This window comes from Odontesthes bonariensis, chromosome 9, assembly GCF_027942865.1.
Source record: "Odontesthes bonariensis isolate fOdoBon6 chromosome 9, fOdoBon6.hap1, whole genome shotgun sequence".
Classification (NCBI taxonomy): Eukaryota; Metazoa; Chordata; class Actinopteri; order Atheriniformes; family Atherinopsidae; genus Odontesthes; species Odontesthes bonariensis.
Window position 1 is genome coordinate 17880341 of NC_134514.1, and position 12470 is coordinate 17892810.

The 12470-nt window shown below is 38.6% G+C and overlaps 1 protein-coding gene across 2 annotated transcripts; it reads left to right on the forward strand.

Annotated features, from left to right (window-relative positions):
* Positions 1-2417: 2417 nt before the first annotated feature.
* ankk1 (ankyrin repeat and kinase domain containing 1) lies at positions 2418-12131 on the forward strand. Of its 2 annotated transcripts, none has more exons than XM_075473458.1 (9): positions 2418-2782; positions 3014-3296; positions 3407-3558; positions 3914-3963; positions 7527-7682; positions 8136-8257; positions 8717-8750; positions 9335-9575; positions 9838-12131. In XM_075473458.1, exons 1-9 carry the CDS (start codon positions 2598-2600, stop codon positions 10877-10879), a joined length of 2265 nt encoding a protein of 754 aa, XP_075329573.1. In that variant the 5' UTR covers positions 2418-2597; the 3' UTR covers positions 10880-12131. The 2 variants fall into 2 exon arrangements, with proteins under 2 accessions (XP_075329573.1, XP_075329574.1); XM_075473459.1 differs by having other exon boundaries at positions 3224-3296.
* The last annotated feature ends 339 nt before the right edge of the window (positions 12132-12470 follow it).

Below are 12470 nucleotides of genomic sequence, written 5' to 3' on the forward strand. Positions count from 1 at the left end.
GGTTATTTTGCTCATGCTCCCTCTTATTTCAGCTAAAACTCTCTGACAGCCCACCATAATGATCCGCAATGTGCTGACAAAGTAATTAATATGTAATCATGCAAAGCCTCATAATAATGTGTTTAAACTCTTTTTGCATTTTGGGTTTCACAAGGCTAATGACAGCACAGACCTATATAGGCCATAGACATAAACTCATCCCATGGCAATGCATTTTTTACCCTACCGCAGCCCTGCTGCAAGAACCAGCAGATTTAAAGGAAGCAGCGAGGGGAAATCCTATTGAAGTTGACTTATTAATCAGAATTTCTAACAGCGTCTGAGGAATGAAAGCCCGAACAAAGAGCCAGCTCACAGCATAGGAGACGAGGAAAAGAAATGAGTGCAGCATCCTGACCTGTAGCTGCACTCTCATGAGAAATACATCATGAACAGAAATCCTGATGAATCCCATTTAAATTTCCAGAATATGAAAGCTGGACAAAGACAAGGAGAGATGGAGAGTTGCCTGGTGTGAGTTGCACACAATCAGAGTTTGTGATGGAGATTTGCATCCTATTCTCAGCAGGAACCATAATGAATCCAAATGGTCTATGTGTTAGAAAAGAGAAAACCAGAGGGAGAAGGCCCAAATGTCTTTATGACTGCCAAAGCTAGCTGTGACCCCCAGGAAGAATTCACAAACATGTTTGTGTATAAATGTGTGTGTGTGTGAATGTGAGCTTGTCAATCTTTAACATTGCGACACCTTTTCACATTGTGAAATTCAGCTGTAAATAGGCCTGAATGGTGTTTGAATATAGCTGTGCAATAGAACAGAAGTTTGGAATAAAAGTGAACGTAAGAGAGGAGATCTTAGTTTTCTCATTTTCTAGGAAAAGGTCCCTTGTAACTTAATCCAATCGTAAAAAAAACAGGCAATTTAAGCTTTTCTCTCAAGAAACAGCTTTCTTTAATGATGCAGGGAGATTAAATCTGTGGTGTCAGATGTATGATGCCGACACAGTGAGAACTAAAGAGGGTTCACACATCAGTCCCCATAGGACAAGCCATTCAAAGTCAGCTCACAGCAAAGCTGCATTTGAATTTAATCTTTATTAATCATTAATGAATTACAGCCTGTTTCATGACAGAACAAGACAATAATTAATTTGAACTGAAAACAGCCAAATTGAACCAGGAGGCAGTAAAGATAATACAAATAAAATGATGGCTTTTTTCTTGCAATAAGCCTGGATACACGAGTTCAAATACTCCTAATCGTATTAATTTAGCTGTGTCTCACGAAGCAGGTAAAACCAGCTACGCTTACTGGAGGTTTTTAGCATATTGAAGACTTCCATGATTGTGGATATTTCATGTTCACAATAATGAATGCCTAGATTTCTTAGAGGCACAACATAACCGTATGAATATGATTTACTTGCTGTAAGATTATTGCCAGAGTGAAAACACAATTGCTCTTTAACCTGACATTGCGTGATGACAGCAAAGTAATTCTAATATGTTTAGACAGTGTTTTGTAAAGCTTTGACAGCTCCGCGTATCCCAGATAAAACAGATAGTATTCAGGTCAGTGTCAAATCTTTGCAGAGAATACATCATGTCAGAAAAGACCTGTTCTAAACAAAGCTGTTTAGCAATAATTTCAAGGACACAGTTTGGCAGATTGGGAAATCTACTTCTCGATCTACTCTTGCTGGACAAATTTGACAAGAAGAGAGAAAACACTTGCATGTCTTTGTGAAGAATTTAGTTAAAGTTATGTAAGTAAAAGCATAACCTGTAAAACAGACTTTGACAGCAGTTTACTCATATTTAAGTGTGGCATTGGTCTTACTAACTATAATCTGTATTGCTGCTATAGGAATAAATTTGATTTACTACAGTCTATATATGAAGTTATATATGCATAATTTAGTGCAGCTGTGTAGGAGCATACAGGAGACTACACACACACACACACACACACACACACACACACACACACACACACACACAGTTTCAGACGTCTAGCTCCAGCTGGTGTTAGCTAAATGGTCATGAACTCAACTTCAAATTGCCCACCACTGTGCGCTTCCACCGACGCTTTTGGGGGTTAACTACCTTGTTAAACTGCAGTTTGAAGGAAGTGGATGGTTCATTAGGTAGTTAACCTACTGTATATACAGAACAGATCACAATCTTATCAACTATCATAACTGATTCCAATGCAGGTTCTGCTGAATCTATCTGTTGCTTTGGAATTTGAGTCCACTTTAGCATTGGAGGGGAATTAAGAGTCAGTCAGTATGGAAGACTGAAACTTAGATCAACAGTCGTGACAACTAAAAACTGGTTGTGCGACATTGCAGTGCAAACAAGTTTCACCCTCAGCCCCTCCCACAGACCAAGGATAAAGCCTCGTCTTTATGTGACCCAATAACTAGCTGCCACTCATTCTGATTTGTGTTCTAAACTTTTTCTTTTCCTGCATGAGACACAAGGTCTTTTGGTGCCACTGACTGATATTGATCTGGAGGATAAACCCTGTTTATGTGGAGAATTGGAGAGTGAGTGTGACTCGAGGGTTTGTTTGAGTAAGGATCTTTGTACTCATGGATTGCCGAGCTGGATCCCCTGAGCAGTTCAGGGATTTCAAGAAGGATGAATTTGAGGCTGATTGGATTAAGGTAGCAGAATGCAGATTTGGTCAGGTGTACCAAGTCAAGATTAAGCTCTGGCGGGAACAATATGCCTTAAAAAGCTTTGACACAACCTTGTGTGCTGATAACTTTTACAGGTAAGTGTTTGATTATGATATGTATGATATGAATGATATGAATTTTGTCAGATAGAAGCAGAACTCTTGCAGGTTCTTAGCATGCTGTCACAAAGTTCTTTGATTTAATCCAGAGAGATCTCTGGTTTCTTCAGCCTCTGCACAAGTTTGCTGCAGGAAATAAAATTTCTTTTGGTCAAACTTCAAATAAGTAATGTCCCTTCACTGACCATTTTTTTTTTTCCATCACAGAAAAATAACAGACGAGTTGTCCAACATAGCCAAACTGAAATTCAAGTACATTATGTCCATCTACGGACTGTGCAGCGAAGCACAGGCTGTAGTAATGGAGTACATGAGTAATGGATCCCTGAACAATCTTCTTGCCAGTCACACTCTGATGTGGCCAAAGAAGTTTCAGATGATTCATGAGGTCTCAATGGGCATGAATTTCCTTCACAGCATGAAACCTCCACTGCTCCATCTTAACCTCAAGACATCCAATATCCTACTAGATGATCATCTTCATGTTAAGGTAACTGAAACCAAAATCTTTGTAGTATTTAAGCTCCTTAGAGACTTACAATACATACGAGACATACGATAATCCTGTACTATTCAATAATTGCAATTTATTGTCAAAAGATTTCAGACTTTGGTTTAATCCATTGGGAGGAGGGCATGAGCAAGAAAGTGTTTGTGGAGCGTCTGACAGCAAGAGGGAACATAAGCTACATTCCTCCGGAGACCTTCACTCAGAGCCCTGATTCTCCAGGAACTACCTTTGATGTTTACAGGTGACTTGCAGAGGGGACTCTTGAAAGTACACCATTAGAATAATTGCATTTCATTTCTTGATTCAGTGCACAACCCATAATTTGGTCAGTGTGACCTTGTTATTCGCTGCATATTTCTGATCCTCAACTTGTCACAAGGGCATATTTTATATATTTCATTATGATCCAACGCTCCTTTTATCCATTTTATATTCTGTGTTTTATTTGATGTCAAAAAGTAACACAACAAACTCTTCTCAATGTCTATTTTGTAAGAGGAGGAATGTCACAAAGAGTACTGAAACTCTATGAAACATGTAAAAAAAAAAAAAAAATAGCATAAGAACTGAAGTGCCTCTTTTTGTTTTGATCTCAGCTTTGGCATCGTGATGTGGGAGATCATGACTCAGCAGAAACCGTATGCAGGTAGGAATTAATACATTTAAAATGCATCACTGTCAGGTTTGGTTGGGTTGGGTAGGACACTCAAAGGTGTAAAAAGAAAAATTATTTATTTCACAAAAAAACAGGGATTAACAAAAAGCGCGGCTGAGCCGGATGACAAAAAACTTAACTGTGGAAAAACAAAACATTACTATGGCTAAGAAAAAACAAAGAACTTGACTTGACATGAAATACTTAACTTCATGGCATGAGGGATATTGACGGGTAGGATCTGGCAAAAACAATGAGGAAACCTGGAAACTAAATACTGACTGAGTGATAGGTGAGTGAGTGCAGCTGAGGGGGAAAACAGGTGAAGTGAATGAGGTGATGGCAAAGCAACAGAAACTATGGGGAAAACATGGCTAAACTAAGTACCGGACCTGGACTAGAAAACTAAGGCATGAGGGAAAACTAAAACATGGCAAAACTAAAAACTAAACATGAGCTTGAAAACTAAAGACATGACAGAAAACTAAAGGATCTAAGAACTAAACAGGAACAAAAAACATGGCAAAAACCCCATGGACATGACAATCACATCTCCATCTCAAACAGATTTATATGTGTTGCTTCAGCCAGGAGTCATGTAACACTCAACATGATAATTTAAACAGCAGAGGCATACGGGCGTTTTTCATCAGGGTTTCTTGAACAGACTTTCAATGTTTCTTTTCATGAAATGCCGGTTGAAGGAGAAATTTTACAAATCTATTCTTTTTAGAGCTCTTAATGTTTTTACTCTGGCATTGTGGATTCAAAGACATGGAAAATAATCAAAGTAACCTAAGGTTTTCTCATTTTTATGAATCAGAGCATAAGATACATGGCAAAAAAAGACCAAACCTATAAGTAGTTTAATAATGGGCATACAGTATTTAATTGTAATATAATGAAAGCAACATGGATGTGTGTGCACACATATCACCCTGTTGATCTGTTTCTTAAAATAAACTCTATAGAGAGTAAGGGAATTTTTTTCTACCCTTTTTGTTGCAGCAGAAATTAAACTTGGCAAGTGCAATTTTCTATACTGTAGCCAGGGCCAATCTTGGCGCTTTAAGGTTGCTGTCATCATAATTTGCATTTGGTCAATCAGACATGTCTTAATTTGTATCCATTCCTCTTGATAACCTTGCCATCTGCCAGAGATCTTCAGTTTCTTTCTTTCAAGTCTTAAGCTCGCCACTCATCTGCACACTTGTTTCCACTTACCTGAGCAGCCTTAGTAGAATTTAGACCTCTAGTTTCCTCCTTGTCAGCTCCTCTTTTTTTAAAAAGCAAATCCTTTTTTCAAAGGATAAAGCACAAGATTAATCACGAGATAGGGTCTCCATGTATCAGCTGGCAGGACAAAACCAAAGCCAAAGTTAGAGGCTTTCAAAAAAATGGGTTTCACCTTCTTTGTTAGCTGAGTGCTCCAAAAGGAGGGTGTTTATGTGTTATTTGCTGCTATTTATGTGTCACATGACACCTTCAAATTAAAGTGCTTTAAACTGGATGCATTGAAACATGATGATCAAGAAGTGAATTTAGTTCTGACACTGTCCCACAATGGCGTTTAAGTAACAGTCCCTCATAGTTTTGATCAAATTAAATGTGGGAAATGATTTTCCTGATATCGTGTCAGGAATGAAAGCCGATCAATTTTTCGAAAAACAGTCAATTTTCTGTGTCAAACAAACTGGTCAGACAAAACATATTTCTACTGCATCAACTTGCAAGCAGGTTTCCATGGCAACATCGCCAAAAGGCAACCGTTTGCAGTACTGTAACTGCCAACTGTAAAGTCCCAACAGGTTTGCATATATTATGTATTCCCTCAGCTAAGAATCTCTATCTGTTTTGTTGATGAGTTGTTTGTTTATTCAACAGTGAGACAATAAGGTTGATTTTTGATTTAGGTTGAAAATTCATGGTAGATCAAATTTTCAAGAGATTTAATGGTAAAAAGATGTCAACAAATCATGATTGAAAAATCAACATTTAATTAATATTATCCCAGTATCCTGCACACTATGCCTTTAGAAGATGTATTAATCAATATTGACATATTGTCAATATAGGACAAAAGTCAGACTTTTATTTATTGCCAATTACAGGCACTTACAGGCACTTTTAATTTGTTGTTAATGTCAGGCATCAACATAGATTCAATTCTTCTGCCTGACATTTAAATGTTGTTTTGATATGACGTTGTCTGTTATATTGACCACATAGGGTGGTGCTCTAGCCAAAAGTACCACCAATATGACACTGAAAAGTCAGACTCTGATCTCACTTCACAGTACACCTCGGGTCCCACAAGGTCCTTCTTGCCTTCCTGGAGTAAGTTAAAAGCTTTCAATGAAATCCATCCATCCATCCATTTTCTATACCAACCTTACCTTACTCCAATTAAGGGTCGCGGGGGTCCAGAGCACACCCTGGACAGGTCGGCCGTCCATCAGAGGGCCACACAGAGACAAACAAAACACACAACCATGCACACTCACACTCACTCCTAAGGACAATTTAGAGTAATTTTAGCAACTGACTTTTAACAACAACTACAACACAAAATAATCAATACAGTTCTGTGAAATATATTGTTTCCAACCTTTTCTTGTAAGCTCACTGAACTAAAAATCTTTGTGGTTAAGATTCGAACAGACACAAAGTACTTAATGAATCACAATTGCTGTTGAAGTGCTTGACACTTGGAATTGCAATTTACTGAACAATGACAAGTGAAAGAAAAGTACCATAATACAGGGGTAGACAGCTATTTTTTATGAGACGATAAAGCTGTGTATTGATGTTTTACCAGAGCACACATTTCCCTGCTTCTTGTGCTTCATATTTTCTCCTTATAACCTCCCTGTTATCACAAAACAATCTGGCCACATGTGCCCAAACACACAACAACACTAACACACACAGCTATCTCGACCTGCAACCAATGTAGTAGCATTTCCTAAACTAAACACACCGTCTTTAGTTGCAAAGACTTCCACAAAGAGAGGGATAAGATCAGAGTCAAAATTGGCTGGTTTTATCCATGAAAGAGAGAGCTATGAGCTGTTTGAAAGGCAACCGCTTAGGTTTTCTTATCAGTTCTCATGGTCTGAGTTCCTACCGCTCGCATTAGTTTTCTCAGTACTATATTACTCCTTTAATCCCAGACTTTGTCGGGTGACTCACTCTTTTTGCACAATTTAAACTACAAAATGTTGGTCTCCTCAATATATAAAGCCTAAGCAAGGAGATGGTCAACTTCACTTAATTCATTGAGGCAAACACATCCCAGTTGTATAATGATGCAGATGTGACTCTAAATTAACATGCTATATGTTTTGTGTTGAACCGATTTAAAACAACAAGGAATGAGAAATTCAACCTGTTTGTTGCTGACAAGATCATTTGTCCTCATAAACCAAATCAATGCGTTGGTGCCCGACAAATGTTTTAAAACTGAGCTAATACAAGAAAAAAAAACGCGTTCTGCCTAGCTGTGGTGGCTGCTCTTCGTTTACTCTGACAACTGTTTTTTTTTTTGGATGTAGGTTGCAGTGTGACAACAGTGCTCCTGCAGGTGTCACAAGCTAAGAGACCTTGTTTGGAGATGATTGCCGATCAGAGGCCCCATGAGTGTGATCAGATGATCAGCATCATGAAACAATGCTGGGACCAGAACCCCTTGATGAGGCCACAGTTCTCAGGTACAGTGGTCACATGAAAAACTGCCTCAGAAGAGTTGAATGCAGGCTGCTATTTTTCTTTCTTTTTCTTCTTTTTTTATTCATTAGAATGGTTAAATTATCATATTGCAGGTCTGCTGTTAAGATGTAGCCAAAAACAACAGTACAGCACTTTATCCTGTTTTGACCCACTTTCTCTTAAATAGACAAAACTACATCCATATTGCCACATTTTGCCCTGCATGCAAAAATCAAGTCTTTTGAAAATACATTCTAGTGCAGAGGTGGAGAGGAAATTCATACATTTAAGTGAGATTTAATCTTTTACATAATATTTTACAAGCCCTTACAATACAGTGCAAGGAGTTATGTTAGTGAATACAAATGGAGTCCTTTTTATTTATAAAAAGCAGTAAAACATTTGTTTTTAATAGATGTACTCTAAACAGTTCTTACCTGCTGTTTTGTTTTCAGATACTGTGAGGAAAACAGAAACTCTGAATGATGTCTTGAAAATCCCAGGACCAAGCCACTGTCACAAAAATGGGGACATGGGGCAGAAATCATATCCATGGCTCGTCTCTCCAGAACATAAAGTTAGCTCTACTTGATACTCTGCTTGTGCGGTGCAGTGCTGTATCCAGTCTTTAAGGGTAGCTTTAAAGACGGGAAAAGGCGATACAGTTCAAGCTAGTGCCTCATTGGTGATATTCTAGGTACAGGTAAAGTGTTGTTTAAGAGTAAAATGTTGGCAAGATGTTTGAGTGAGATTTATTCTCATCAACCCACACACAAGTTTGCGCTGGAGGGCTGCCAGTGCTGTGGGGATCTAAGGTCTGACCTTACTGGTTTCGCCTTGAACTTTGGTCTGTTAAGCCTCAAGTGAGCCTTTTCTTTCTTTGTTTCTTTGTTTCTTTGTTTGTTTCTTTCTAAAAGTGTTATTAATAGCTGTTTAAGTATGAATTGGTCAACAATTAGAATTAAGAGCCCTTGATGTTCCATGCTCACACACTGATTGATGATCAAATTTGTCCCCTCTGTCTTTTCTATTATAGATCACTTTGCCTGAGACGCCTGATCTTCCTTCAGGTAAACACAAGAATTGAGCAAGAGGGAATCATATGTCATGGGGTGTTTATTGAGTTTAAACAGCTAAAAAAAAGGGTTAAAATTGTCATTAAAGAAGCTGGATGAGTTTACCTTCCATGTGTAATTTCTAGACTTTACTTAGTTGTAAACTAAACTTTTGCTTTTACTCGCTTAGGCATAAAAACTAATTTCTTAGATCAAGTCAAATCAAATCAAATTTTTTCCATCTGCATGAAAACAGTGATTGTTGTTTTCAAGCATATCACGTGTTATACCATCAGACCAAAGGCAGAAAAAAACTATGGAGCAGAGAGAATAATAAACATATAGAATACTTTTTTACTGGAATGTCGACTTAAGCCTTGAATACATAGATCATAACACATTCTGTTTGTCCCTATATTGTCTCATAATATAAAAGTCTGGATGTATAGTCCGTTCATTTCACACCCACACCTCACTTCATACATCTGCAAATATTTTACACAATAAAATTGGCACTACCAACATTAACAAAGCCAAATTCATTACAATACATTTCCAGCATGCATACTCTGATCAGCATTTCTGTTTTTATTTCACAGATGGCCGACACAAGAACGATGGCATTCTGTCTCTCCTATTCAAAAAGGACTTTAGTAGTTTCAGGCATTCTGTAAGAAGAGAACATGCATGCACAGAGTTTTCAGGCCAAAAGAGCCTCCTTCACTACACAGTAGCCAGCCGTGATTCAGAAAGTGTCAAGCATGTCCTCAGTCTGGGTGCTGAGGTCAACTGTACAACTGCCAGAGGTCATACTCCTCTTATTATTGCTGTTCTTCAAAGGTCTGTATGACAATATTGTAAAAAGAATATATAGCCTATATTTTACAAGTGACACAGAAAAGTTGTTGTTCGAGTTGAGACCCAGAATATAAGCCCGATCAAACTCACATTTGTATATGAAAACTACAAGGGGATTTTTTCTGTTCTCCCCGGTTTTGTATTTTTCTTGCTTACTCCAAGAGAGCGAATAATTGTATTGTGAAAAGGATTTAACTCTTGGTTTAAAGTCTAATGGTTCCTGGATGAAACTTCTATTCAACAGATTTCATGACATCGTCTCTTTGTTGCTGGAACATGGAGCAGATGCAAACCAAGGAGATGAAGACCAGTGGACACCGATTCATTTTGCCGCTCAGAATGATGATGACAAGAGTGCTCGTCTCCTTTTAGACAAAGGAGCTGTGGCAGATGCCCAGGAAAAAGACGGTTGGATGCCACTCCACCTAGCGTGCCAGAATGGCCATGAAACAGTGGTGCGCCTTCTGCTCTCACGACTGTCGGAGGAAGCTGTTGTCGAGCGGGAGAAGGTGCGAGGGAGGACACCGCTCCACCTAGCCTCTTGCTACGGGCATCTGAATATTGTTAAGCTCCTCCTTGTTCATGGAGCAGATCCCAATGGCACTGACCACTCACTGTCTACTGCACTTCACTTATCAGCTGAGCAAGGCCATAACCGTGTAGTCAGACAGCTATTGAACAGTGGTGCAAACTCAGACAATCTTGACAGCAAAGGATTCACAGCACTTCACCTGGCTGCCCTGAAGGGTCATACAGGTATATGCAGGCAGCTGCTATCACACAAGGCCAACCCCAACAACCAGACCCTCCAAGGCTGGACTCCCATGCACCTGGCTGCTCTAAGAGGACATGAGGCTGTGGTGGTTCAGCTGGAGGGTCAGGGTGGCTGTGTAAATTCAAAAGGTCAGAATGGATGGACTCCTCTACACCTCGCCTGCCACCACAGCGAGCCAGAAGTAGTGGCTAAACTTCTGTCAGCCAGAGCCGACCCAAACATCACAGAGGACAGTGAGGGATGGACACCACTGCATGTTGCCTGTACCAGTGTCAGCTTCCCCTGTGTCCTCCACCTGATATCACATCATGCAGATGTCAATGCGGTAAATTCAGGAAAGAAGACACCTTTACACCTGGCTGCCCAGCATGGCTGTGTGCCCATAGTAAAGGCTCTGCTGCTGAATGGAGCTGATGGGAACCTGCAAGACTCCTCTGGACACAGAGCTCTAAATGTAGCCCAATGTTGTGAAAAATGGGAAATAGTGCAGCTCCTAGAAAATGAATGTTAGATATGACTGGATTATTGGTGAAACCAATGTGAATTGAAGGATTACAGTAAAATGGAAACATTAGTGATTCTCTTACTTTTGAGTGGGGCTTTAGCTAAGAAGCTTAAAACAGCACATTAAAGATTTTTTAAGCATCTTATAATTATCTTATAATTACTATTATATTGCAATTGTTAAATGATAAACATAATGTGATCTGAGATTTACACACTGTTTGCTCTATTAAATCTGTACGGTATACACGAGTAAGCCAATTTCTAATTGTGTGAATTATTGTACAACAGCAGGGACGAATGAGGTCGTCCCATTTATTCCAAATCAGGTAATTCAACAGGAAGTAATTACTTAAAAAGCCTGTTTAATCTGACAGGGACATTACTGGGAGAAAAGCGAGTGAGAAGGTATTGGGGTCAAAATCAGGTGAAGTTGATTATAATGACAAAACATATTGATTCTCCTCTTTGAATCAACTTGCTTGTGTGGCTCCCATCTGTGCTGCTTTTGTGAATGGAAGATGGAAAGAGGAATATAAAAGAACAGCTGTAATAACTTCCAGAGCCGTTAATTTCCTATAAAGTTTGTTTTTCATCAAATTATTTGGTAAGACCACACTGGCATGTTTAAGTGAAATCCTACAACTAGGATTAATATGTAGAAATGTATATTGCATGCTTAGCGACAAGTGAGTATAATTATCAGTCATTCCCTGCAGGCTGATGGAAGCACTGTCCTATACTCATTTACTACTCTGCCATCTTATTCAAATGAAATTAAATGCATGAATTCAGGAACAGCATTGACCTATACTTTCACAGGGTTTTGCCTGGAACCACTCGAGACTCTGATGGATGGGTGCGAGTTGCATCCAATCAAATTCCTGCGAACGAACAGAGCAGATTTAAACTGGACTCACACTGAGCTTAGATTATTAATATTTTTTTTGTTGCTAAGTGAATGCCTGTTTTGTTATTTCTAAAGGACTATTTTGTTCCAAAATGATCTATTCTTTCATCCTATAACATGTCTGGTCCTGTGTTGTTCAGGTGCTGACTGAATGCTTTGTTTTTTGCCATTTTTGATGTTTTGATGTTCCTAACAACAAATGTCAACACTCTTCCAATTCGTTTGGCATTAAAATGAAAGGAAAAAGCCCTGCTTTCTCTTTTTTTTTTACACCTTTCTACTAAAATATTGCCAAGTGAATTAAATGTACAAATACACAACTTTCCAACTATGTAACTAAAGTGTAACTACTCGTTAATAAAAGCCACACCCCAAAAAAATGGTTTGATAATGAAACCATGAAAATATTTATTTACATTAAGTATAACACTAAACTGTAGTTTTGTTATTTAGATGCAACTGTACCTGATATATTGTCGTTAATTGAATTATTTTTTTTATACATTTTGGACCACTCTAAGTAAGCAGCACAAACTTAGGTTATATTCAGATTAACAAAATATTCCTGGAGTTTTACAAAGTGGATGACTGCTCTACTCTAATTGTAATTTACCCACTTGAGTTTGAATAGCACTATCACATTATGAAAAGAAGCTCTCAGAAGAAGTCTGTGTGCTTAGAAACGTAG

Bases quoted from the DNA above. Each gene is read 5' to 3' on its own strand.
- ankk1 (XM_075473458.1), top strand. From the start codon at position 2,598: ATGGATTGCCGAGCTGGATCCCCTGAGCAGTTCAGGGATTTCAAGAAG. The intron at 7,683-8,135 runs GTACAGTGGTCA...TTTTGTTTTCAG, and splicing joins GATGAGGCCACAGTTCTCAG to ATACTGTGAGGAAAACAGAA. The intron at 8,258-8,716 runs GTTAGCTCTACT...TTTCTATTATAG, and splicing joins TCGTCTCTCCAGAACATAAA to ATCACTTTGCCTGAGACGCC.